This window comes from Odocoileus virginianus, chromosome 31, assembly GCF_023699985.2.
Source record: "Odocoileus virginianus isolate 20LAN1187 ecotype Illinois chromosome 31, Ovbor_1.2, whole genome shotgun sequence".
NCBI classification, from domain to species: domain Eukaryota; kingdom Metazoa; phylum Chordata; class Mammalia; order Artiodactyla; family Cervidae; genus Odocoileus; species Odocoileus virginianus.
The window spans coordinates 26,935,122-26,962,617 of record NC_069704.1 but is presented as its reverse complement, the minus strand read 5'-3'; the positions used below and the strand labels follow the sequence as shown (position 1 = coordinate 26,962,617).

At 36.2% G+C, this 27,496-nt stretch overlaps 2 protein-coding genes across 2 annotated transcripts in view; one reads left to right on the top strand and one right to left on the bottom strand.

Moving 5' to 3' along the window:
- CENPP (centromere protein P) overlaps positions 1-27,496 on the top strand; it is a 225,490-nt gene that overhangs the window by 106,448 nt on the left and 91,546 nt on the right. The window lies entirely within an intron of this gene.
- ASPN (asporin) lies at positions 202-26,226 on the bottom strand. The gene is made up of 8 exons (XM_020883146.2): positions 25,969-26,226; positions 18,963-19,229; positions 16,316-16,428; positions 11,916-12,129; positions 10,803-10,913; positions 4,724-4,817; positions 3,855-3,993; positions 202-1,499 (listed from the first exon to the last, which is right to left on the bottom strand). Exons 2-8 carry the CDS (start codon positions 19,204-19,206, stop codon positions 1,302-1,304), a joined length of 1,113 nt encoding a protein of 370 aa, XP_020738805.1. The 5' UTR covers positions 19,207-19,229; positions 25,969-26,226; the 3' UTR covers positions 202-1,301.

Below are 27,496 nucleotides of genomic sequence, written 5' to 3'. Positions count from 1 at the left end.
CCAAAATTATTTGAAGTCTAGTTTTTGAGGTGGTTTACTATAAAGGTGATTAGCTCCCATAGCACAGGTATGATTTGGGTTGTTTCAATACTATTATTAAGAATAAGCATTAACACTGTACTAAAAGTGTTACATAACAAGAGTTTTATGAAAAATAGTTTATGTTTCTGGGTGGGGGGAAGAAAAACCAAAGCACAAATATTTTATTTCAAGCCAATATTTTAATGTTTTCCTTATTTTTTTAGTTTTATTTTTGTTGAACACCAAAAAATACATATGTAAGTACTGTTAATTTTTATACAGAGCTAGTTTCTATTTAATGCTCTGGCTATTCAGTTACACAAGATGTTTTCTTCAGAGTTATCCAGTCTGTGCATATTTAAGGAGACTGTTTGGTGTAGAGTTGATAGTATCCAGTCTCTTCCAACCAAGGTCTTACAAAGGGACAGCTTGAAAATATTCGTTAGCATTGAAGAGACAGTGTTATATAACCTAACAATTGACACACTGTTAAAAGCTTATAATAACTGTAATAATAAAAAAAGTGAGATTTTATATAAACACTCACTATGCATTTCTATAGAGAGTTTATAATCAGGTAATAATTAAAAAGTTTGTGCTACAGCTTGAAAAACATCTGTATGAATGCCATCTGTTTGACTTGGTAATAAACACTTACTGAAGAATATTATAAAGAAGTTTTAAACATAAAGACAGTAAGTCTTGAAGATGTGAGAATTTGAATAAGATTATATCAAATCATACTTCAACATTATTAGAAATATTACAGTAATACCCAAGTTTTTAAAGACAGAATAAGAATAGTATAATGTATTCTTTATTAACCGTACTTGTTGATTTTCTTTTTCTAATAGCAAATGAAAGAAAATAGCAAATGAAAGAACACAAATTTTGCTAAGTCAAGCATTCCATTTACAGTACAGTTCTTTTTTAAATGCACTTGATAACAAAGTGTTAAATACTGAATGTCTTTTATTTTAAATACTGAATGTCTTATTTTTGTTACTGAGAAAGAACGTTCAAGCGTGAAATTTATGCAAAATCATTTACATGTAAAAGGAAACTGCAATAAATGCCTATTTCCTTTAATCCTGATGTATCAATAGTTTTTGCAAAATTCTGTTGAAATTTATTGTCGTACAATAAGTCAGTGGACTTAACCACATGGGAATAGATTTTTGCATTGGTGCACAGTACCACCATTATTAATAGAGTTCAAGTATTCCAAATGTAACAATTTTTGAATTTTATATTAGATGTATACCACTAATTACTAATTATCACTTTCTGAAGTTCCCAAGCTGAACACTCATTCTGCTCAAAACACAACGAAATGTTGCCGGTTGTACCTCCCAATACTTGACCGGGTTGTTGGATAAACTTATTGCACTGTATAAAGATTTCTTCATCTTTGGCACTGTTGGGCAGAAATCATTCACTCCCACTTTTGTAATTGAATTAGAATGAAGAAAGATTATCTGTTGTAATGGGGGAAAGAATGGATTAAAAATTCATGGTAAATGTTAAAAAGAAGATATTCTGTTTGTAGTCAGCATTTGTTCATGGCTTTGTCTCTGTTTTGAACTGATCTGGACATATTTTGCTTAAAATATATGTGCTCATTTATGCCTGTTAAATATTTATTATAAAGACTCAAGCTCCTGTATTATACAGAAATTGCTGTATGTGTGAAGTGCGATGTAGTACTCATGCCGAAGCCCAGGTCAGCCTGGTCAGCACATGCAACTCTCCTGTCCCTGCCTCTCTCTTTCTCTCTCTACATACACACACTCACACACACACATAGATGAAAGCTTTCTGTCGTACAGTAAGTCAGTAGACTTACCACAAAGGAATAGATTTTTGCTTTTATGCATAGTAATACCCAACTTTTATATATGGATGTGTGTGTAGGGTTATTTCAGTACCATATGCAATAATATGTTTTTAAAGTATCAGAAATGAGTGGAAGAATGAAATTTAATGCTCTAAGAATTAGATTTACAATTTGAATGTGAAGAATTTTTAGCTAGCATTTTCTGTGTTCAAAGGAGAAAAGTATAGCTAGAGCTACTTTTTTGTTTTATAGAAAAATATGTCTATCGATATCTTAAATACATATCTGTAATATAGCATCAATAGTTGAATCTTTATTTGTACCAGTGGACAAAATACAATATTATAGGCTATGTATGTGTCTTGTTAAATTATTACTCAAGAGAAAAATTGGAAAATATAAGACCTTCCCTTCATTCCCTTTAGTAGCCCTATAAATTCCTTCTTTGGACTCTTTTGGCAACTGAGATATCTAAGAAGTAAAAGCAATCTACTTAACTAACAATGTTTTGGCGTATTATAAAGAAGGAGCCTTTTGCTGGCAGACTAGGATACCAGTTCTAGTTTTTGTTACCTCTGCATTTTGCTTTGGTGAGATTGATCTGAGCCAGTCCTGAGAACTGTAGGCATTGCTAAAACCTCTACGTTTTGTGTTGGAGTCGCTGCTGCCCTCTATTAATCGTGGGGACTTTGTGGCAGATGCTTTATATGGTTTCCTAGCAGCTCAGCAGCAGTGCAAGGTGTAGTTTACCACAGCATTCACCTCATTCGGAATGGAAAACAGTGCTGGACATGGCTGTGTTTGCTTTGTGGACGTTCGTTGAATGTATCCTTATGACTATATTTGTGTTATAATTCTGTTTAATTTTTTTTAATGCTAGCAATTGTATGGATAGACTTAAGATGCTCAGAATCTAGGATCAGTGTTGTGGAGTAAAGTAGTCAAAGACTGGACAGCTTAAGGGAGGAAAGACCCCACTTGTGCCCACTATTTTTTAAAAAAAAGAGAGATTATACACAACATTTGAAAAAAAAAAAAAGCAGAAGTCATAATCTTAATTGGCAAATTAACACCTGCCAATGTCACATGCATTTTGATGGGTTCTAGGCCAAAGGGTTCTTTTTGTGTAGCGAACAAAGTTTATTTAAAGAAAAATTAGAAAGGAATGTAGAAGCAAGTGGCTCAAGACCCAGTTTTGTTCTCAGTGTGTTTTCCTTGGACGATGAGGATCTTGTACAATATATCAAGGAAAGCACATGAGAAAAATGGACTAAAGGTGATGTGAGATTAAGTAGGGATGCTTAATTTGAGGTCCATGGATGGAAATCAGGAAGATCTGTAACATTCCTAAAATTATGTGAAAAGATTTTCTTCATATTTTTTCTTAGGAGTATCTAAAGCTTTATCAGATTCTCCAACAATTCTGTGGCCCCTTCCGGCTAGTCAAGAGTTGCCAGATTAGACGGGAAAGTTTTTCTAATAATGAAGAACAAGAAATGTGAGCCCTTAATGCTCCAAACACTGAATTTTGATTATATATTCTGGCCTGAGTTTTTTTGAAAAGCATACACACTTCTAATCTGGCACCACATTGATAATGAAAACACCTGGGACTTTATCCACATGCTCTTCCTTCATAAAATGTTTACAGAATGAAAGGTTATATAATCCTGCTTGATTTCCTCCTGACCAGTCCTGCCTTTATATAGTTATTGCCACCCCAGAAACCTGAAATTAGCTGTCAGCACCTTCACTGCAATGACCTTGAAGAAGAAGAAACCAAGAGTTACAAATGGGTTCCTGAGTGTTTTAGCTGATACCTTAATAGAAACTGGCCTTCTGACACTCTTGCTGCATAAAACATGTTGGATAATCTGGAGGGTCATTAGGGTATTAGGAGGATCATTAGGGTGTGAAGCTACTTGCTTCTTTGCTTCAGATACATAAAAACAAAGGAAAGTATTAATATCTGCAAAACACAAGTAGAATGTTTTACCTGGAGGTATTTCAACTCTTGTAATCCCGAAGGCACTTTTTTTAGTTTGTTGTTTTCTAGGTGTATTTCTCTCACACGTGGTATGTTAGCAAGACTTCCATTTTCAATATCTGTGATCCTGTTGTTTCCTAGACCGAGCCTAAAAATGATAATAAAATGCATCAACCCTTGAGCAGATGATATGATTCAGTTAGTTGAAAACACAACTAAGTTAGAAATATTTGTATGTTCAGAAAAAGGTATTCCATGCTTTCTTTTAATAACCTATTTCAGGATGTAATAGCCCTCTCCTCTACTGCTTCCCTGGTGGCGCAGATGGTAAAACGTCTGCTTGCAATGCAGAGACCAGAGTTCGATCCCTGGGTCGGGAAGATCCTCTGGAGAAGGAAATGGCAACCCACTCCAGTATTCTTGCCTAGAGGATCCTGTGGACAGAAGAGCCTAGTGGGCTGCTGTCCATGGAGTCTCACAGAGTCAGACACGACTGAAGCGACTTAGCATGCATGCATGCACTGGAGAAGGAAATGACAACCCACTCCAGTACCCTTGCCTGGAAAATCCCATGGACAGAGAAGCCTGGTAGGCTACATTCCATGGGTTTGCAAAGAGTCAGACACGACTGAGTGACTTCACTTTCACTTTCTTTCTACGTCAGAAGATTTTCTAACCTATGTGCAACAAAAGGAACATTTGGAAAGTGTCCTTTTACTCATTCCCTTTTTCATTTCTGAGACAGAATGATAGCAATCCATTCTAGTTTCCCCTTAATTTTGATTGTGTCCCTCTACACATTCTCTAAGAAGTTTCATTAATATTGTCATCATATGGACTACCACCTACAAGTTGGATAGGATTTGAGAAATGTTTACCTTTGCAGATCCTTGTATCGTTTAAAATCCTCAAGTTCCACAACTGAAATTTTATTATAATCTAAATGTAACTCCAGTAAAGTTGAAGGTAGTTCTAATGATAAGAAAAGAAATATGTATGTTAGATCAGGCTAAGACCAAGCCCTGTTGATTATTTATTTACTTGTTAAGTTTCACATTATAGACTTAGACAGTTTTGGGGGCTTTGCTTTTTATTATTATTATTATTATGGAAAATTTCAAACAAAAATAGAAACTAGAATTATGAGATACCTTGCTGGTTGCTTGGCTTCAACAATTATCTCCATTTTTCCAATTTTGTTTCATCTACGTTAGTAGTTATTTGTTATCGATTTGTTTTTATTAATTTATTTTTTTACTAGAGTATTTAAAATCAAATTTCATATATAATGTCATTTCACTTGTAAACACTAGACATCTCTAACCCCACAAGGTCATCTTTTTTTCCCCTTACATAATCATCATGTCTGTATCACGTCTAACAAAATTAGCAATAATTCTTTACTATCATCTAATAATCATTTCCCTAATAACCTCAAGTGTATTATTTTACAGTTGATTTGTTCAGGTCAGAATCCAAATAAAGTGTACAAAATATATTTGAGTCTTGTATCTCTTTAAATTTCTTCTGTTACATACTACCTCCTCTTTCTCCTTCTATTGATTTGTTTCAGATATTAAATTGTTTGAGATAGTCATTTGTAGATTGGGCTAATGGCCTCCATCTAGGCCCTTTACTTCTTATTACCTAGTAGAAGAGCTGACTCTTTTGAAAAGACCCTGATGTTGGGAAAGATTGAGGGCAGGAGAAGGAATGACAGAGGATGAGATGGTTGGATGGCATCACCAACTCAATGGACATGGATTTGGGTGGACTCTGGGAGTTGGTGGACAGGGAGGCCTGGCGTGCTGCGGTTCATGGGGTCGCAAAGAGTCAGTCACAACTGAGCAACTGAACTGAACTGAGTAGTTAGATCTAGAGACCAGATTAGATTCAGTAAATTATTCTTTCATCTGATAGTCTTCACACTCATTCATTGATTACTGCTACTTAGATTTATTATTTCATTAACAATTGGAAAATGGTGATTTTCTGATTTAATCATTCATTACGCATTTATTAGGTGAGATTCTTCTCTGAAGAATTTTCCTTCATTTATTATTTAGCTACTTTATAATACAGTTTTTATAGAAAAAGCAGCATAAATGTTTGATTTCATTAAAGTAATGAATTGGTACAATACCCAGAGGTGACTGATGAATTTTTTTTCTAATTTTTGGCCACATCCTTCAGCTAGTAATTGGGGACCTTAGTTCCCCAACCAGGGATCAAACCTATGCATCCTACATTGATTGAATGGTGGAGTCTTAACCACTGGACTGCTGGGGAAGTCCAGATGAAATTTTTTTTTTATATCATTATTTTCCTGGGCTCCAAAATCATAGCCGTCAGTTACTGCAGCCACAGAATTAAAAGATGCTTACTTCTTAGAAGAAAAGCTATGACAGACCTAAATAGCATGTTAAAAAGCAGAGACGTCACTTTGCCAACAAAGGTCTGTATAGTCAAAGCTATGGTTTTTCCAGTAGTCATGTACAGATGTGAGTTGGACCATAAAGAAGGCTGAGCGCCAAAGGATTGATGCTATCGAATTGTGGTACTGGAGAACCTCTTGAGAGTGTCTTGGACAGCAAGGAGATTAAACCAGTCAGTCTTAAAGGAAATCAACCTTGAATATTCATTGAATATTCATTGAAGCTGAAGCTCTAATACTTGGCCACCTGATTTGAAGAGAGGATTTCTTGGAAAAGACCCTGATGCTGGGAAAGACTGAGGGCAGGAGGAAAAGGAGACAACAGAGGATAAGATGGTTGGATGGCCTCACCAACTCAATGGACATGAGTTTGAGCAAACTCTGGGTGATAGTGAAGGCAAAGAAAGCCTGGTGTACTGCAGTCCATGGGGTTGCAAAGAGTCAGACAAGACTTAGAGACTGAACAGCATAAACACAAGAATTTTTTTCCTCTGTTTGATATGTTTGATTCACTGCAGTTCTGACCCCAGCTCTCTCCATATTAACTGAAGCTGGAATGAAAGAGACTAACCAGAGCATTCAGTCAGACCTCATCATTTCATTAATCCTACACATAATGTATTATTTTTCAATCAAAATTTCTTGTTGCCTAGCTAGGAAATGCATTCTTTTTTTCAATTCTTGCTAAAACATTTCCTTACTTTATTAGTATTAAGACTGTTAAAGATAATTGACACATCCTTATGAATAGCAATATTTATCATTTATATTGATTTTATAATGTACTTTTATTTTTAAAAACAAATAAATTAGCAGAAAATAATTCTAAACTGAGAGCATTCTAATTTCTTCAATTCTGATCAGTTGAGCTTACTCATATTTAAGGAATTGACTGTATTCACATTTAAAAACATAAAACTGCTTTATGTTTTTTTGCTAATGACATTAGTTGTTTATTTTATATTTATTTTATAGTATGGAAATAATGTTAGACAAAAAGCAAATTCAAGCGATTTTCTTATTTGAGTTCAAAATTGGTTGTAAAGCAGCATAGACAACTCGCAACATCAACAACTCATTTGGCCAAGGAACTGCTAGCAAAGGTGAAGTGCAGTGGTGGTTCAAGAAGTTTTGCAAAGAAGACAAGAGCCTTGAAAATGAAAAGTGTAGTGGCTGGCCATCAGAAGTTGACAGTGACCAATTGAGAGCAATCCTCGAAGCTGATCCTCTTACAACTAGAAGAGAAGTTACCAAAGAATTCAACATTGACCATTCTGGGATCATGCGGCATTCAAAGCGAATAGAAAATGTGAAAAAGCTTAGTAAGCGGCTGCCTCATGAACTAACCGAAAACCAAAAAAATCATTGTTTTGAAGTGTTGTCTTCTCTTATTCTGTGCAAAAACAACGAGTCGTTTCTCAATTAGATTGTGACATGTGATGAAAAGTGGATTTTATATGACAACCAGCTCAGTGGTTGGACTGAGAAGAAGCTCCAAAGCTCTTCTCAAATCCAAACTTGCACCAGAAAAATGTCATGGTCACTATTTGTGGTCTGCTGCCAGTCTAATCCACTATAGTTTTCTGAATCCCAGCAAAACCATTACATCTGAGAAGTATGCTCAGCAAACTGATGAGATGCATAGAAAACTGCAACACCTGCAGCTGGCCTTGGGCAATAGAATGGACCAAATTCTTCTTCATGACAATGCCCAACTGCATATCGCACAACCGTCACTTCAAAATTGATTGAATTGGGCTCCAAAGTTTTGCTTCATCTTCCATATTTACCTGACCTCTCGTCAATCGACTACCAATTCTTCAAACATCTTGACAGCTTTTTGCAGGGAAAATGCTTCCACAACCAGCAGGATACAGAAAATGCTTTCCAAGAGTTCGTCGAATCCTAAAGAATGGATTTTTATACTACAGCCGTAAACAAACTTATTTCTTGTTGGCAAAAAATGTGTAGATTGTAATGGTTCCTATTTTGATTAATAAAGATGTGTTTGACCCTAGTTATAATGAATTAAGATTAACAATATGAAAGCACAATTACTTTTGCACCAACGTAGGATATTTCTGTATCTACTCTATAGTGAAACAGGTCTCTCTTCCACTCCACACAGTTCCATTATGTAACAAAATTTTCCAATTGAATATGAAGGAAAAACAGTTTTCAGTCTACTTTTTTTTTTTTTTTTTTTTGTATGGCCATTTTTATTTTTAAAGTCTTTATAATTAACTACTTCTGTTTTATGTTTTGGTTTTTTTGACTACAAGGCATGTGGCATCTTAGCTCCTCAACCAGGGATCGAACCTGCACCCCTTGCCTTGTAAGGTGAAATCTTAACCACTGGAGACAAGGAAAATCACTTTTCTTTCATCTTACGTTGTCAGGTCTAGTAAGAATCCTCTGGACCTCTGCCTAATTCACCCTGTTGCAATGGGTAGTGATGATTGAATTGTAACATTTAGGCAGTCAGCCTCAACATTTGAGCAAAAATGCATGAAAACAAAAAACTGCCTTTTGAGTGTCATAAGGATTTTAATGTCATAAGCTTCCTTTGTGGCTCAGCTGGTAAAGAATCTACCTGCAATGCAGGAGACCTGGGTTTGACCCCTGGGTTGGGAAGATCCCCTGGAGAAGGGAAAGGCTACCCACTCCAGGATTCTGGCCTGGAGAATCCCATGGACTGTATAGTCTATGGGATTGCAAAGAATCAGACACGACTGAGCGACTCTCACTTATTAAGGATCTTAAAGGAGTAGTTATGTAAATTTAGAGATTTGAAATTTAAATTTCTAAAGATATAAAATGTTCCTTTAGACTTTGGAAAAATCTTGAGAACTACATAAGGAGTTAAAACTTCATTTAAAGATACACTTTGAAAAAAAAATAAAGATACACTTTGAAACTTGAAGAGAATTACTCTCAGCATGTTTTGTAGTATGAGAAAACTGCTAATATAAATATAAAGAGTGATGATAACTGCAAGACCTGTGAGCCACAGCTCTGGGGTGGTACCCTGCTCTTCTGCTCTAGTACATCCTCTTACCATCTGTGTCAGCTTCCAACTTATGAAAGTGATTTTATTTAACTTGTTAGGTAGAATATGTATTTTTGTTGTTGTTCTAAAGATTAGATGGTAAATGTAATATTTTAGCTTTCTTGTAGAAAAACAGCCATCTCCTTGAAAACTAAATTAAGGTTGTTTTTAATTGTGGAAGTTCTGAACTAAACTGATTTTTCCTATACTAAATGAAATTGTCTTTCCACTTTTACTTTAGATGAAATGAAAGATCAGTAATAGCAGCTTTGCTTGATTTTTTAAAATTATCAGCTTATGTTTGTTTTGTTAATCTGGATCTACTGAGTAATATAGAAAAGGAGTTAATGATAAAGTAGAAGAAAAAAAAGATTGTTGTTGATTTTACTATGGATATTGAAAGACAGGGCTGTTTGAAAGGAAAATGTGTTATTAATCATAGGGGTTATTTCTGATCCAGGTATTAGCATAGGAGAGAGACTTTGTCAAGGGGGAAGAAGGTGAGACTTTAAGCATGGGCTTGGAGAAAGGTAAATCCTATCTAGTTAGTCATCAGTTGGGCTTCCCTGGTGGCTCAGATGGTAAAGCATCTGCCTGCAGTGTGGGAGACCCGGGTTCAATCCCTGGGTTGGAAAGATCCCCTGGAGAAGGAAATGGCAACCCACTCTAGTACTCTTGCCTGGAAAATTCCATGGACAGAGGGAGCCTGGGCTACAGTCCATGGGGTCGCAGAGTCAGACACGACTGAGCAACTTCACTTCACTTCACTTCACTTTGGGAATCTTCTAAGTAATGCTTTAGAAAATTGGTCCTGTGGCAGACTTAAGAAACATGTTACTTTGAGGCACCAGCTTCAGGTGACATAATAAAGAGCATGGTGCTCATTCTGGTACTGATATGTCTCTCTTGTAAAAGTGTTTAGCATGTGCCCAACGTTGTCTTCAGACCTTGCTGTTACATTAGCCTATTAATGTACACAGCTCGACTATAAAAAAAAATGAGGTGTAGAGCTCCTTGCCCAGAGTATACACCCACCCCTACCACAGCCAGCATCTGCCAGCCTCTCCTCACAATTCCCACCCTGAACTCCTGCTACAAGCCTGGAGAAAGGTCTCTGACCCCGAGCATTTCCCTCTGCTTTCTTCTCTACAGAATTCTCACCTCTCTGAGACACTTCACAGAATAACAGGTATAGATGAGTAAATGTCAGGAAAGAAAAAATAAAAAGTTCATTGCTTCTTAAGTTTTATTCTCCCTGGGAGTAAAGATTCTGGTTTCATACTGTCAAAAAAAGAAAAAAAAAAAAAACTCTACATATGGTTCTTTTTGTGTACATGAGAAAACACTAAATTTCGTACTATACTGACCAGATATACTGGTAAAAAAGAATTCTGTGGTTTTGACAGTGTTTATAGCATTACATTTAATAGTCATTTTAAGATGACAATTTAAAAAATACTGCATAAATACAAACCTTTTGGAATTGAGGTCAGCTTTGCTTCTGCAATTCTGATATGGAACACTGTTACCCCTTCAAATGCCCCTGGTTCAATCCCATTGTTATCCAGAGGGTTTGCACTCATTTCTGTGGGGGGAGGGGAATTATATAATTTAGCACACATATGTTGTATATGAAGGAAACTCAGAATACAGAGATGCATGTCCCTAGAAGTGCGAGCATTATTGTTCAGACTCTTCTTTGCTCAGTGTATCTGTTTCTGTCAGTCTCAGATGACAGAATTCTTTGTATTACATAGGCTGGACTGTATAAAAGCTTTACTGTTTTGCTTTGAATTACTAAATCAATAACTTACTTATTCTTTTCCAACCATGAGCATGATCAAGATTTTGTTACGGTAATATTACATTAGGAAGAAAGACCACCATTCATATAATTCAAAACCTTTGTGTCTTCCAGTGTACATTTATTTGTCACCTACCTAAACTTTTTAAATTGCAAGTCAATTAAAAATTATTTGTTAACAGAAATATAACTGAGGAAGTACCAGATAGTGAAGCTATTTGGTAAGTGTCTGGCACTTGGTTGAATTAAATGAGTAAATGAATGAGAATATTCGTTAGGAATTTTGAATAGATATTGTGGGGGAAGATGGCATGGTTATACCATGGGTGTTAGAGGTAAAATAGTGTGTAAAATTTAATGTATATAGTAAAAATGCCATAGCTCAATAATCTTAAAGAAATAAAAGTTAGCTGTACATTCTAAATAATATCTGAATTAATTTTGTAGGTTATATTTGAGTAGTTTTTACATTAAAAATGATATCTTTAAATTAAATAAGAATAACAAATATTCACCAGTTAAGGTACAATCAGAAAATAGAAACCATATTAGGGAATTCTTGAGAGTACATGTGTATTTATGTATAAAATATTTCTTTAAGTGCTATAAATTTTGTTTGATACTTTAATTGATTTATGAATGGTTTATCTAGGTAAAGCTTATTAGATTCAAACAATTAATTTTAGAAATTATCAGTCCTAAGTTTTTTAATGATGATAAAGATCTCTATATCTACATATTGCATATAATTTTGAAATGTCCCATTTATTGGCAAAAACTTACCTAGAACATGTAAAGCATTCATTCCTTTGAATGTTTCCTTTTGTATTTTCTTAACTTTATTGTCATGAATTCTGAGTTCTGCTAATGATTTGGGAAGATTAAGTGGTATTTCACTTAGTTGATTGTGGGACAAATATAGCCTTCGCAACTTCTTTGTGGTTAGAAAGGCTTTTGGGTGAATCTTTGTTAGTTTATTGTTGTTCAGAATCAAAGCCTAGATAAAGCATAAAAAATTGTACCAAATCAGGAATTTAATTTACCAATATTTGATTACCAATATTCAGTAGTGATTGGAAATCATGGAAATCAATGCAAATTGTGTCATTCATATACTTTATTAACCATGTAAATAATTCTCCAGTCCAATCTAAGCTAATACGCACGCATGCATGCTCACGCGCGCACAGACACACACACACACACGCACACACACATTTGCCACTGAGTTGAAACAGTGCAAAGCTTTAACAATTGGTTTCATGCCTTTGGTTTATCTTGAGTAGGTGAGGTGTTCCCGTGTTTAAGTTTTCCCTCTCCTATTTCAATTCATGGAAGTAATGAATGGTATTATCTTTATCTTATCTTAAACCTGTTCACTCTACAAAGTTAAGTTCAGTAAACACCAAATACATTTTTGCATGATATTATCTACTCTTAAAACCTCATTTCTGTCTTGTTTACTAATGTTTACTGTTTTCTCCAGAATAGAGACTTGTAAGAATAAATTCCTACAATGTGCCCTCAGCATTCCGGCATACTATAGACACTGGGGAGGTGGTAGAAGGTTCTGAGGAATGACTCAACCCCTTCTCAGTTCTGTGGCTATTTCTTGGTGCAACGTGGCAACACTTTTCAGAAGAGACACAACCCCAGAAAGTGAAAGAACTTATACCAGCCTGAATCTGTGTTACCCACAGTCAAACCCTTTGTGACATGTTGAGGGTCTGAGTGCAGCCATCTAAGTCTCCTGGGGTGCAGAACTTCAGAACCAAAACTGGTAAAGTCCTTGGTACCAGGGCTTGCCTGTCACCTAGTAACTATTTTGAAAACGTGCCAGATTTTGCAGAAAGAATTTTCAATGTTTCCCAAGGGCAATGGCAAGTGGTTTAGCATTCCTAGAATCTACTGGAGCGCAGAACTTCAGAACCAAAACTGGGAAAGTCCTTGGTACCAGGGCTTGCCAGTCACCTAGTAACTATTTTCAAAACATGCCAGATTTTACAGAAAGAATTTTCAATGTTTCCCGAGAGCAATGGCAGGTGGGTTTAGCTTTCCTAGAACCTTTTATTCCTCTCTGCTAATCTGGATTCTCTCATTCTTCTAGGGAGCAGATCTAGATTCTTTCCTTTTGACTTCTGTCTCCAGTACCATTCTACAATAATCTTCCTTGTTTCCAGACTGATTTAATATGCTTTTATACTGTTATTTACATTGTTGTTGTTTCACAGAAGAAATACAAATACTTTGGCAGTTAAAGTCCCTTTATTATCATGTTTACTGGTTTCACTGTGGGCCTTTACTGTCTCCTTTTTCTTACCCTTCTTTCAGACATCACTAATTTTAATAATTTCAACTAAAAAAGGTTAAACTGAGAAGAATTTAAACTACATTTTGTTACCACCTGGTGAAATATACTCCTTTCTGTGTGCTGCCAAATTTAGAATGTGTTCTCTTTTCCTTTGGTTATACTGAAAAAATAAGAGGACAGGGAAGATTGAACAGCTTGGCAAACTGCCTCAACCCCCATGAGGTAAATTTAACGGAAATTATTTCTGTCCTGTTAGTGACGAGGAAATGAGCACAGTGAAGAAAAGTGATTTGCCCCCTGCCTGCCCCCACCCCTCTGCTCTCCATACTTTGCTCTTCCTCTTGTGTGCACTTCCTGTGGGCTGCCACTGTCAGGAGCCCCAAAGGGAATGTGGGCCTCAATTAGATCCAGCCATCACAAATGGGATTTTGTTTGTTTTTTCCCTCTGGTTAAGACATTCAGTTGTCATGCTGCATAAAAGGAAGGATAGTAATACAAAATGGGGTAAGAATTTTTAACCCTCAAATGCTGCCCCAGCAAATTGAGTTAGCACAGTGTCTCCATTTAAGCAGTACTTTCAATGTTGGCTTTCACATGAAAATTCCAAACATAGCAGTCACAGAGCCCCAAACAGTGTGGTTATATGTAAGGACAGAGGATGAGAAAAGTATAGTCTTTCAGCAGTAGGACAATAAGTCTTCATGATGAATGTGTCTGTATAAACAGGCTGGAAGTGAACTTGGAATATGTGCGTGTGTGTGTGTGTAGTGATCTCACTTATTCTCTAATGCTTCATTGTTCTCTGTGCAAGAATCAGAATGCCAAAGAAGCAGCTGAAGCATAATGTAGAGAATTTATAGGATATCTAAAAAAGTAATTTTAATTCTCTTTAAAGACCAATGCCATGTAGATGATGCTATAATTAAATAAGTGTTTTGATATACAATGTGCTAACAATTTAAGTATAATGTGTGCTTTTAAAAGTACTTTACATTCATGCATTGACCAGTCTAGGAACACTAAGCTGGTAGCAGTAGTAGTTGACATTTGAACTATGAGCACCTTATATACATTCACTCGTCTGAAAAACTATTCTGAATTCCATACTATTATCACACTTCTTTTACAACTGAGAGAAGTCAAACTTAGAGAAGTAAGTCACTTTCCCAATGTTTCTAATTCTGTTAGACCGAGATTTTGGCCTTGGACTGCTGAAATCCAGAACCCTCCAATACAATGCCATTTAAAAATTGACTAAAAGAAAGTTAAGGAGGCCTGAGACAGCTCCTGACACCTTTTCAATTCTTATTTCTCAGTGAATAACTGGAGTACATGTAGGTTAAATCCCTGGAATACTCCTAAAATATAAATAATGATGTGACAAATTAAAAACTTACTGATTCAGAATTAAATATGGCATTAATGATTGTGGTTTTATAGATAAATATAGGTTGAAGAAGTGGTAGAAGCATTCACTATATTTCCAACATCTGAGGGCAAAATAATGGCCTTGCTATTCTTTAAAAGTCTCTGTAGACTCGAGTTAGTCGGGTAGACTAGACAGATCCTATTATGCTATTTCTGACTGTCTGTTTAAGTGAGGCCTCAGTTATAAGATATATATGTGTTCTTCTATTTGCTCTTTTCTTTTTAACATGGAAACTTTATTATCCATGGAACCCTAGCAAATCTGCACCGCACATTTGAAAGGGAAAAGAACAGTCAGGGCCCCACAAGCCCAGCCACCAGGCAGTGCAAGGGAGAGTATGGCTTCACAAGGGGTTGACCTGAGCTCTCTCTGGGTGCCATCCTTGCCAGGGCTTACTAAGGGGATTTAGCAAGAGAGTTGAGTAAAACACCCCACGTGGTGTCTCAAACACAATTATCCAGCTGACATTTAAGCACTGGTTTCGTAATGGGATTTGGTAGTCTTCTTTCCCTGCCTGCTAGGGTGGTTCAACAGAGTTCATGTGGTAGGGTGGCCTCAAGCCTCTCAGACATAGGAAGAGAACAGGGCTACATGGATGGCTACATAGCAAGAGACTGCTATGGTCATAATATCTGTCCCATCGCCTCTTAGTGCCTTGCAGGTAACAGGTTTACTTTCTTCTCTCCAGCGTAGCATGAGAATGTGGAAAAACATCCGAGAAGAGCAGCATTGCCTTACCACCACAGCCTGGTGCAAAAAAAGAGGCTGTTCCACTCTAATATTACTCTGAGGGGAAGAGATGACACCCCATGTCTGTGACAGTGTGGAATCAGGTTCTTCCCCCAAACCGAATTTCAAATAGCATTCAAAATTTTACCTACTAAAATCTAGAGGCCCAAAATGTTAAATAGAGAAATAAGAATCTTTTAAATTTTAGAAAGCTAAAATATTAATCAGTATAGTAAGAAAAGTTCTTTTTCACCTTCAGAAGTCTAGAAAAAACCCATATAGATATATTTAATCAATTATGTGTGTTGCACATGCTGCTCTTAGAGCTTTATGGTTTCGTAAGTCAGTGGGTCTGCATACTGCTTTTCTTACATTGTACATTAATAAGTTGCTATAAATAATCATAGTTTCATTATTTTAGTGTGTAATGACTGTGATTACTGAAATAATCTCATCTAAGGACCATTTACTTGAATTCTTAGCCCACTGCCTTTCAATGGTCTATTATTCAGTAAATGTCAGTTGAATCAAATTAATAATTGAATTAAATCTAAAATTTTTCATTAACTAGAACAATGCAAAATAATAGGATTTTGTCATTCATCACACAGAGAAAATAAAGCCTTGTTTATACAAACACAAAAACAAGCAGTCATTTTAGCAGTGATAGAGATTTTCACTTAAATATTTGAAAATATGAACATGTATTCTTACATAAAGTGAAGTGAGTCCTTTAAAGTCATTTTCTTTGATTTCCTTAATTTTATTGTTTTGAAGGTCAACCAATCGAGTATCAAATGGAATATTGCTTGGGACGGAGGACAGACCTGGGAAATAAACACATTGCATACATATTATATGCTAAAGATAAGACTGCTGATATAAGTGTGCTTTTTAAGAAATTCGTGATTGCCATTAAATATTAGATGACTTAACGTGTAGCAGATGACAAAAACATTGGTCTTTGGAATGGCCTAATGATCTTATCAGGTAACTTTATTTTTACAAGGTGTCTTCCTAGGTCTAGCTATCAGTTCAGTCATAGTGACATTAAATGGAGCTAAGTTGAAGTGCTCTAACATGACTATAAGGAGGAGACCTACAGTGGAGGCACAGATTCTGCTCATGCACTTTTGACTAAAGAATATTGACATTCTTTGCAGATTTTCAGGCAGTTGTAGTGCTAAATTGGAGCCTGTGGGTTTTGATCATTTTAAGAAGCATCAATAGGTAGAAAGTTATGCTTAGAAAATAAATAAGTTTATTTTTATGTATACTACTAAAAACCTTACCACCCATTTATTTTAATAATGAGCTCCTCTAATTAGTTGTAAATTATTTGATTTACAAAAATTTATTCATCTGTTTGTGACTCCATGGACTGTAGCCTGCCAGGCTCCTCTGTCCATGGACTTCTCCAGGCAAGAGTGAAGTGGGTAGCCATTCCCTTCTCCAGGGGATCTTCCTGACAGAAATATCAAAACTGGGTCTCCTGCATTGCGAATGGATTCTCTACAATCTGAGCCACCAGGGAAGCCCTAATTAAATTATTTAAAGATGTAAATGTGTTTTTTCTTTTTTAAAGAAGCAGAAAATTAGCAGGAGCAGTATGTGGTACATTTCTTCCTTACTTTCCTTGCTTTCCTTAAATGGCTGAAAATGTGCACCCCTGATTGTTATTAGACATTCCATATGATGTTATGCTTGATGAGCATGGGGCCTTCTTGGTTTTCCTCTATATTTTATTATTAAAACAGTCAAATATACAGAAAAGTTTAAAGAATTTTGCAGTGAAAACTAATATTCCTTTTTCTCCCATCAACATTTTACTGTACTAACTGTCCATCCATCCATCAATTTATCTTTTTTATGTATTTTAAAGTGAGTTTCCGATATTACTACACTTTTAGTGGAGCCATCCTTACTCCTGAAGAGTGTTGTTTTCATTTAGTTGCTAAGTCACGTCTGACTCCTTTGTAACCCCATGGTCTGTAGCCTGCAAGGCTCCTGATGAGTAATATTAATATTATATTTAATAGCCCAAAATTAAAGAATTCAATATTAAAAAATACTATGAATGTCAACATTCCACTTGACAGCCCTCAATACTTTCCCCTTTATACTTTAAAATTGACAATTCTTTGAAGAAGTTTGACATAGTTGGAAAGAGGGAAAAGGGGATAACTTGATGGGTTACCAAGGTAGCAGCAGTTTTGTTAGGAGATTACTTTGATTTTAGAAAATAAGTGGAAGGTCTTGTAGGAAGCTAGAGGTTCTGTAGACAGGACCTGTAACATAAATTTTGACAAACCTTCCCTTACCCTACCCCTGATGAATTTGGAAGCTTCATTTTCCGTGGTCATGGGGTAGGTGACGTTTATGCTGCTAACAGTGCCATGTCATTTTAAGGTATGTGCCTGTATATTCCATTAAGACTTTCACAGTGATTCTAGCTGATAATAATATCCTCTTTTTCTGGATGGTTTTTGTTCACCTTTCTCATTGTATCCCATAATAACACATTTTTAAAGTCTCTGGAATTCACTATAACAAGTTTTGAATATTGCCACAAATGCTGTGACCGTGGGAAATGAATCTAAAGCTTGCAAAGGCATTGTCTGCTCATACATACCCTCCAAGTGGTCTTGATGAGCTCCAGGTCCAGTATGGGAAATGTGAACTATACCTTTGGCTTCCTACAGTGGGTCAGGTCTGAGTCATTCCGTGTTTTGGAAATAGCTGACTACAGTTTCAGTGTGCATTCCTGTTACACCTCTCCCTGAGTATGCCCTTCTGTTTGACAGCACTCTTATTAGAAGTATTAAAATAATAAAATACTCAGCAGAGAATTATACATTTTTAAGAGACTTTAGAAAGTGACTTGCATTTCAGCCACTTCTTTTCTAGATAGTTTTAAACCCAAATCATTCAAAACACATAGAGTATTGTCTTAAAATGTCTAGATTAGAGATTTCACAAACTCTATAACCTATTCATTGTTTTGGACAGACAACTTACTTTGTTATTGTAGAATTTTGCTAGAAAGCACAGTTTAAACCAGTTGACACTCTATAAGATGAAACCTCAGTGACATCCATTCTCTGAAGGAAATTAAAGTACTGATTCAAATTTGGAAAGAGAAGGAAATGTTCTGTTTATGAAATTTCCAGTGCTTCCCTCAGATTTTCTGGATTTTTAAAATAAGTTTGGATGGACTTTGGGGTTTGTTAATACTTTTCAAAAATTTTAATGAAAAAATTCCTTTACCATTAGCTGATTTTTAAAATTTCAGTCTTTCCCTATCCTTTAAATTTTATCAGAACAACATCATTCTTCAAAACAAATTGATGTGTGTTCTTACCTAGATCAGAACAGTGTACAACTCTTGAATAGCATTGGCATCCAAATGGGCATGTTGAAAACAGATCAAATGGGAAGAAGGGGTTAACTGGCTCTCTTGTTGGAAAGAGAGAGTTGTCAGCATCACTGTCACCTTCGTCTTCCATGTCCTTCAGCATCATATTCTTCAGTGTCATGTATGAAGGGTGAAATAATGGTTTGGCAGAGCACAAAGTCAAGAACACTAGAAGTACATACTCCTTCATGTCTTCCTGTGTAGAGGACCAATCTAGAAGTAAGTAGACATTGAGGATTAAGTTCAAGTTTAAATAGATATAGTTCCTGCTGCTATATATTTCTCAGGGCTGGCAAGAATACAATGAAATGGCATTCTTATTTGTTACTAATGTGAGAGTAAGTTTATTAAAAGTTTTTGGAAAGCAGTGCAATAACATGCATTGGATCCTTTATGAATATCTTTTCATCTAGTAATTCTACTTTTGGCATCTAGTCTCAAGAAACAATTCTAATGTGCATAAAGGTGTTCATCACAGAATTATATAATAAAAAAAGATAATTTAAGATTATACTAATGTTAAAGGGAAATAGTAAAATAAAATAGGGTGTATTTATTCCTTGAAATACTTCGGACCTCACAAAGTATTTGCAAATATATTTAAAAATAAGAAATGCTGTTTTTTGAAAGAAAATATAAAAAAATCTATATGTAGTATACTTACACACACACACAAATCCTGGCACAAGTATACCTAATTGATGATATTATCTGGTTTGTAGAGTCGTGTCTTTTTTTCTTCAGTTTCTATACTAAGCAATAAGAACTACATTTATACCTGGGAAACTAATGTTTTGGTTTTTAGAAAAAAAAAACAAAAAACAGGTTATCATATTCCTTTATTCCTAAAATCTTTCCATTGCCTTAATGTCTATGTCACTTTTAAAGTAAAATCCATCATGTCCCATTAGTACATCTGGAAATTTTCTTTAACTTCTTTCCCACCAGCCTCCCTAGCCTCATTCTCAGAGTTAGTTACTTTTTCCACAGTGTTACTGGATTTCTTCCTTCCAATCTGTTCCATTATCCAAAACATCTGATGTCCAGGCTATTCTTTCTCAACTCATCGTTCCACTGAGTTCCTTCTGTTTAGTTTTTAGGGGTTGGGGGTGCTATCATTAGCATTTTCTAAAGCCCACACAGAACTGGAATATACAAGTGAGATACTTGTGAGGATTTATTGTCATGTGATGGCAGATCTTCCCGCAGGTATGTTTATTCGTGGTTTCTTAACCATTAACTGTGAAACATACAGTTTTTTTGTTGTTAATCTTCAAAAAGTAAAACCATTATGATGTCATCTAAAACAGACTAGGCCTGTCTTCCCTTTGGGGCATTCAGTTGGCCGCACATAAATCTACCAGGCTGTAGCCTGGCAGGGGGTAGTCCATACGCAGCCGGGTCACCCAGCAGTGTGGCTGGGCTGCTCTGCCTGAGCATCAGACAGCACCTTAGCCATAGAGGACTGCTAGAGTCACTCAGAATTGACCCAACCTCAGGAAGACCTGGCTCCCTGAATCCTTGAGTTATGCCAGCTTCTTACGTTTTTCCAGAAGTCAGGTTTAATGTCTCTCCACCACCTTACTATTTCTGGACTTGAAAATCAGAAATTAATTAACTAATTTAATTAAAATATTCATATATATGTGTATATGTTTTAATCATCAGAGGAAGATTAAAAAAAAAACCCTACTGTCATCAGTGATTAACCTGATAATTAACATTATTTAACTCTTAGAAACCTATACGGCAATATGCACATTTTGCCCAGTGGATATCACCAGCCTTGTCAGATTTCCCTGTGATAACTCCCTCAGTTGTCCTAGGTAAGGGAGAATATAGGACACAGAACAGTAGAAACTTTTTTAGTTTTATAACCTTATTCTGAATCCCACTTCAGGAGCAGTTCTGCCCTCCCATCTCTGCACTGCCTTGTGGAATTGTCAATTCAGTTTATTCTAGATACATCTCTCAGATTAACTGGGAGGAATGGGAAGTACAAAGAGCTTCAGTGCCTTCCCCAGGACCACATGGCCAAACTGAACTAGAACTCGAGTTAGAGCTCATGTATTCTGACACATCCTTGCATCTTCTGCTACAACCCACACGGGAGCACTCTCTTTTATCTTCTTTTAGCGAGTGGTTTCTGTCATCTCTTCCTTTCCAGCCAGTCCACACATTGCTATTCAGTATACATCTCTGCATAAAGGAGTGCACTCACAGCTTTCAGAGGGTGGAAATGAGGGTGGCTGGGTAGTCAGATTTGTATAGTACAGAGAGAAATTGTTCTGGCAACTCAAGGCCCAGCAGCTTCTGTCAGCAGGTTACCATTCCAGTCACCCTGGAATCCTGGCACTGGCATCTGGTTATGGTCAACTGGGCTTCATTTCCAACATCATTTTTTGGGACTTTGTTTCTGCTTCTTGGCTGCCTGCCTCACTTTGCTCCATTATGTTTCTTGACCACAGGTTTCTCTGTGGTTCCTGGCTCCTTAATGCTTGGTGCCCTGCCTTGTGTTGATTTCTCAAATTCTCATTCTTGAGCTAATTTAGCTTTTGGTCCTTATCAAAACCAAAGCTTGTCCCTATTACCAATTTATTCTTTAAGATTGTTCTGCATTGCAGCTCTATCTTCTAGGTCCATAGCTGCCCCAGCCTTGTTTGACCTTGGTGGAGAAATTAGTGGTGGTGAAGAAATAGCTGTCATTTGATGTCCTGTCTCTAGCTTTCTTTGAGGTTGCTGAGTTTTTCATTGGGCATTTATCAGTACCCATTATGTACTAGGCATATATACAGAATCCATGAAGTAGAACATATTTGGATGCTTTCAATGGACATGTCTCTCCCTATGCACTTCTCCCATGCTTCCTTGCTCAAAAAGCAAAAACATACCTTCTAATCCCCTACTCTCAGGTAAGTGTGGAATTATTTTAAAAGTGAATGCTTAAATGGCAGGTGCACTAATAGAAAAAGTAAAAACTAAATGCTCAAGTTAGTAAATAGAACTAAACTGCAGGTGGTCAGTGCCAGCTGTGTACACTGTTACTCTGATGTTTTGGAAGAATCTCCAGATGTGTAGTTCACAGACTCTGAAAGTAAAATTCTTCACCATAAGTCTCTGTACTTCTCATACCCTTCAGTTTGCTATTTAAGACCAATAGAAGTAAAGACATCAATAAAATATACATACACAAAAAAATGGTTGAAATAGAATATACAAACCTAATAAAAGGGATAGTGGGATTATGAGTTAAAGGCTATTTTCTGTCTATGGTGCATATTTTGTAAATTATTATTTTGCTTTTTAAGTATTTTAAATAGCAGTCTGCAACAAAATTGTCTTTGCTCTGGTCCTCCATATACTTTTACCTTTTCTTATACCACTTCTATAGCATTAGACAGTACAGTTAAAGATTTCCCCTCAAAAGTCAGCCAACAATGCTTCAAAATAGTTTGGAGCTACAATTTTTGGTAGGGCTAGCACTATTTACTCTGGTCCATGGGAGGCAGAAGAATTTTAATAAGGTTATTTTTGAGTTGATTGGTTGTTTGAGTTTCATTGGTTTTTGTTTTTTGTGGGGTTTTTTGGTAGAAACTTAGAGATAAATAGGTTGTAGTTTCCCTGTCTAAACCAGAAAAATCTAATGTATAGTGTCCTAGAAATATAGACCTAAGAAAACCAGAAAACTTAAAAAAAAAAAAAAATACATGTAACAAGAGGAATATGTTAGAGATCCAAAGTGGGAAGCCATACCATGTCTTGGCCTTTCCCTGTAACCTGGCAGCAGGCCAAGGACTTGCCTTCGTTCCTGCAAACCCGATTTCCCGCTGCACTCACGTTGCCCTGTGACATTGAAGAGCCCTGGAGCGGGATGCAGGCTGGGATGAGGACGAGAAAAGCAGTTATGACAGACTTAGAGGTTCGCTAGTGTGAGGAGCAGAGCCGGAATGACGCACAGAAGGGTGGTGTACAGGTGAAGGAGAGGAAGGAGGCCTGGCATGACGTGGGGGTGGGGCTTGTTTCTCTTTGTCTCTCCCAGTGGGCTTTTGATCGGCCTGCTTGCGGAGTCAGAAGGAGCATCAATCAGTTTACTTTCCTTTCTTCTTCTTACACTGATGAGCTACATGAGATCCTCCCTGCCTTAGATGAGATGGCAACTCTGGCTTGCTAGATGAGGCAATGGCTCCTCTGTGGTAGTTGGGAAGCTTTCCTTTGGCTGGCTGGTGGGGGCAGCCACCTGCCATGCCTTCCTGGACCCTTCCCTTGTGAGTGAGAGAGGAGACATGCGGAAGCAGGAAATGTCATTTAGTTGAAACTCCCTCCCAGTGTTGAAGTTTCCTCCAGAACATTGTGGACCAGATGGCGTGTCCGCTCTCTAATTGCACGACTCCAGTGAGAGGACTCAGGGAGCACACCTCCTCAAGAGGCATCCAGTCCCACTGTTGTCCATCTGTGGTTGACAGGAAATTCTTTACAGAGACCAGAATATCTTCTGTCACAGTATTCTCTCTGTGCTCCTTCTGTCTCCTATTAGTCATATGAAATTAATCGGATCTTTTTGCATTCTCTTATCCTGGTTACTTGAAAAGAGAAGTCAGGAGAACCTTGATTCCATGAGGAATTTACCAGTTATTCCCTTCATTTGAAATGACAAAGCCTTGATAAAAAGAAGTGATTACAGACCCTAAACCTCTCCCTATTCTAGTTAAGCATTTTTATCAGTAGGAAAACACTGGAATGTCCAAGAAAGAACACTAAACAGTAGTGTTTTTCTGTTCAGTGTGTAGTGTAGAGAACATTGTTTCTCATTTAAATGATGTGCCTTTTAGTTGTTTATCTTATTTTGAGATGTTGAGCTTATTAATATGGATCAAGCTCTTATTTGTTTAGTTTTGGCATTTAGATTGTTATTTTTAAAATCTTTTAAAGTGTTTATGTCTTGTTCTCAAGAAAACTTAGTATTTCCCTGATTTAAACCAGTTTTGCCAGAGTTTCCTAGTCATCAAAAGCTTTGAATTTTGGTTTCAAGTTTCTCTGAGTAGTATTTGAAATATTATTTCAATGCTACTGCTGTTATTACTAAGCCATAACATATTAGAGCCAGGAGAGGCCTTTGAGACTTTGCTACCGTGCCCTCTTTTAAAGTGGAAGAACCTGAAGCTGGCCTCCTCATTCCTGCATTATCCACCCTTCTGCTTAGCCTCCTCTAAATGGGTCTTACTCTCACAGTGACTTCCAGACAGTAACCAGACTCTCCTCAGAGAGAATGGGGCGAGAGGTTTGGCCAAGTTCTTAGGATTGGAATTGTAGCTAAGAAGTGTCTTTCTGAATTTACATAAGCTCCTATTTTCTGCTTAAATGTTCCACAAACTTAGAATGGAAAATCTGTGTAAGTGAAATGGTATTTCCTCTCAGACACTATTATTAGGAAAATAAGTCAATGTGCTTTTAAATCCTATCCTTAAAGGTCCGCCTGGCTGAAATGTTCCTATCAATTCACATGAACCAATAATAGTTTTCAGTATATAAATGTGATATACCTTTCTTTGTGTATTCACAAAAGGAATCCAGACTAAATTCAGCTGTCATCAAGGTACTTGTAAGTGAACAAGTTAAGTTAAACATCCAAACATGCTTTTGGAAACTTACTCACAGTACCTTTTGGTCATGGAAACAGATACTTTTAAAGCCTATGATTTCCTTAAAGAAATAATTAACTTTACCTCAAAAGTATAAATAGCAGCTGATTGAAGAACTTGCTGGCTGCTTTTCCCTTTATACATTTTGTCCTTCATCAGTTTTGCAATGCATCCAGCAATCTAGCTGCCTTTAAAAACAAAAAATTCCTACCTCTTCATTTTTCTAATTTTTCCTATGCTTCCTTAAAACTTGTACTTGTAAAGTTAATCTGTTCTGTCTCTAACCTCAGGTCAGATATCCGAATATTCTTTTTTTAATGTAGTAGTTGTAACAGAAGACTGCATATCCCATCTTCTTTCCACCAGTAACCTACTTTTCTAAATACTAAAAACATCAAAATGCTTTTATATGTGTGTGGGCTTTTTTTTTTTAAACAACTCAATTCTTAGTGAGATTTTTTAATTCTTTATTTTTAAAGACATATGGACTCCCTCAGATTTCTTTGTAACTTAATCCTATACCATGTGGCTATTGTTTATGGCTGCCACACCTCCAAATAGATTTAACAATAAAGAAAACTGTGATTATGAGGGAGTGGGATATCAAATACATTGTTTAATCTTTTAAGAATTTACTTTTGAGAGGGAATAAAGGATCTTTATTTTACATTCTGACTGGATTTTGTGAAGTCTCTAATCTTTCATATTGAATATAGAGCTTATTAAACTTTACTGATAAATAGTCTTTCTTAGAGTTATATGAATCTCCAGTTTAACTGTCCAGTGCCATTTCATCACATAAGAATAAGGAAGATATTTATCAAGGGAAAACATGAACATTCAAATGTATAAGTAAAAACATTTGAATAACTCATGTTTTTTAAATGCCTTAGAAAATAACATAGTTTCACATTTTGGAAAAAAATTTTTTTTGCTATTTTCACTTAATGTATTTTTAATATCCCCAAGCTTTTTTATCATTAATGTTATTTTTTAAAAGAACATATTCATAAAATATTTGTTTAAATGACTTTAAAAATCATGTTAACTTTTATGGTAAAGCATAATGACAGGTTATCAGCTGTTTTAAGAAGTTATAGTTATGTTGAAAGTAAATCCATTATATATAAAACATAAAAGCTAGAGTAATAGTACATATGTATCTAAGTGCTGTTTTTTTAAGAAATTATACAGATAAACTTTAAACTATATTATATAATTTACAGGCATTTGTGTTAATAACATTAAGGTCCTCTTAGTATTGACTAAGACAATTGTACACTAGTGCATGAAAAAAAGACATGAAAACATACCTTGTAAGAAGAGAGTAAATCCTCTTGAAAGTAGAATTTTCCACCATGTACTACAAATCTATAACGTAAATGTCCTCAGCTACTATTTAAGAAGAAAATATGAGAAGGTATTACATTTAAAAGAAAAACACCCTTCTACAGAGCCTGGTGTGGCTGCACCCTGGGTGACACTGGAATAAGCTGCTTCCACAGATTAGCCCATGTTAGTACTGAGAAGCGAGATTAAAACTTGTTACTGCTCATGTGTTTTCCATCACTGTTTGTATCATAGCCAAGACTTCTAGCTAAACTCTAGACGTCTACTGGAAGATTCTGAAGAAAAAAAAAAGAGTCTAATAATTCATGGCAACTGGCCATTGAAAGTACAGTCAAAGTCATTCAAGAAATACCTGATTTGAAAAAAATACATTATGAAATTCTTAAATGAATGAATACTTATACATTACAGATTTAACTCACTCTATAGACTAACAAAATATTTATCAATTTTAGAAAGGGGTACTGAAAGAGTACATTATTGAAATATAAACCCAATCTCCAGATGTACCTAAGAAAGGAGCCATGCTGTTAATTTTCTTCTGGTGATTGAAACTATTGCAAGCATATGTCTCAAAATTTTCTTTAAAAGCTTTTACTCCTGCCATAGGCATGTCAGTGGAACTGTAAACCAGGCCCTATATAATCCTTCTAGCTTTTATACTGTGATACAAACATAGACTCAAGGATACAGGTGATGCCTCCTTGGACTTTCGCTTTTCAAGAGAATATCACCTATGACCACAAAGCATTTAGGGAGGATGTGGAAGCAGGAAAGCAACATTCTCTGTCACCCTGAAAGAATGCCCAATTCACATCAATTAAGAGACCATCCTTCAAGAGGACTTTTTTCTAAGTCTGGTAATAGGTAACACCAAACCAGCATCTTCATGATGTGCAGATTTGGGGGCCAGCCTGTTTGCAAAGCATGTTTCTAGTAGTTAGCAGAACTTCTTCTCTCCTCCCACAAAGAAAATCTGACTGTTGTTTGTTCCCAATTCCCAGAGAAATGGCACATGTTGAAGCAAGCCATAGCAAGAGTGCTGTGCCTCCGTTGTACAGGGCAGCCAGCCATCAGTTAAATAAAATATCCTTCTGTGGCCCTCACATCAGAGAGTTCCATATGCTGGACCTCCCTCTGCAGAATTTTAGGCCTGTCCTCGGTGCAGCACCTGAGCTTTGGCAAGCCTCCTGTTTGGTTATAATGCTCAAGTCCATATTTATTCAGTTATATTTAGTTCAAAACATTTGTCTGTTACCTTGATGAATTGGGACATTGTAAAGGTTGAACTGGATTTTATTGATCTGAGTTCCGTCAAAGCAGCGACCGTAAATGGGAAGCTCCTTGGGCAGAAATCTGTGTCCTTCACAATGTTTTGTTTTTTTTAACTTTAACTGTAAGTAAAGTTTACATTCCAAAAAAACAAACATCATAATGGTAGAGCTCAATTAATTTTCACAAACACCTAGTCAAGAAATCCCAGCACTCCCA

Coding starts and splice junctions, on each gene's coding strand:
- ASPN (XM_020883146.2), bottom strand. CDS start 19,206: ATGAAGGAGTATGTACTTCTAGTGTTCTTGACTTTGTGCTCTGCCAAA. Junction 16,429..18,962: donor TGTACACTGTTCTGATCTAG/GTAAGAACACAC, acceptor TTTATTTCCCAG/GTCTGTCCTCCGTCCCAAGC. Junction 4,818..10,802: donor GCTGACCTCAATTCCAAAAG/GTTTGTATTTAT, acceptor TCTTATCATTAG/AACTACCTTCAACTTTACTG.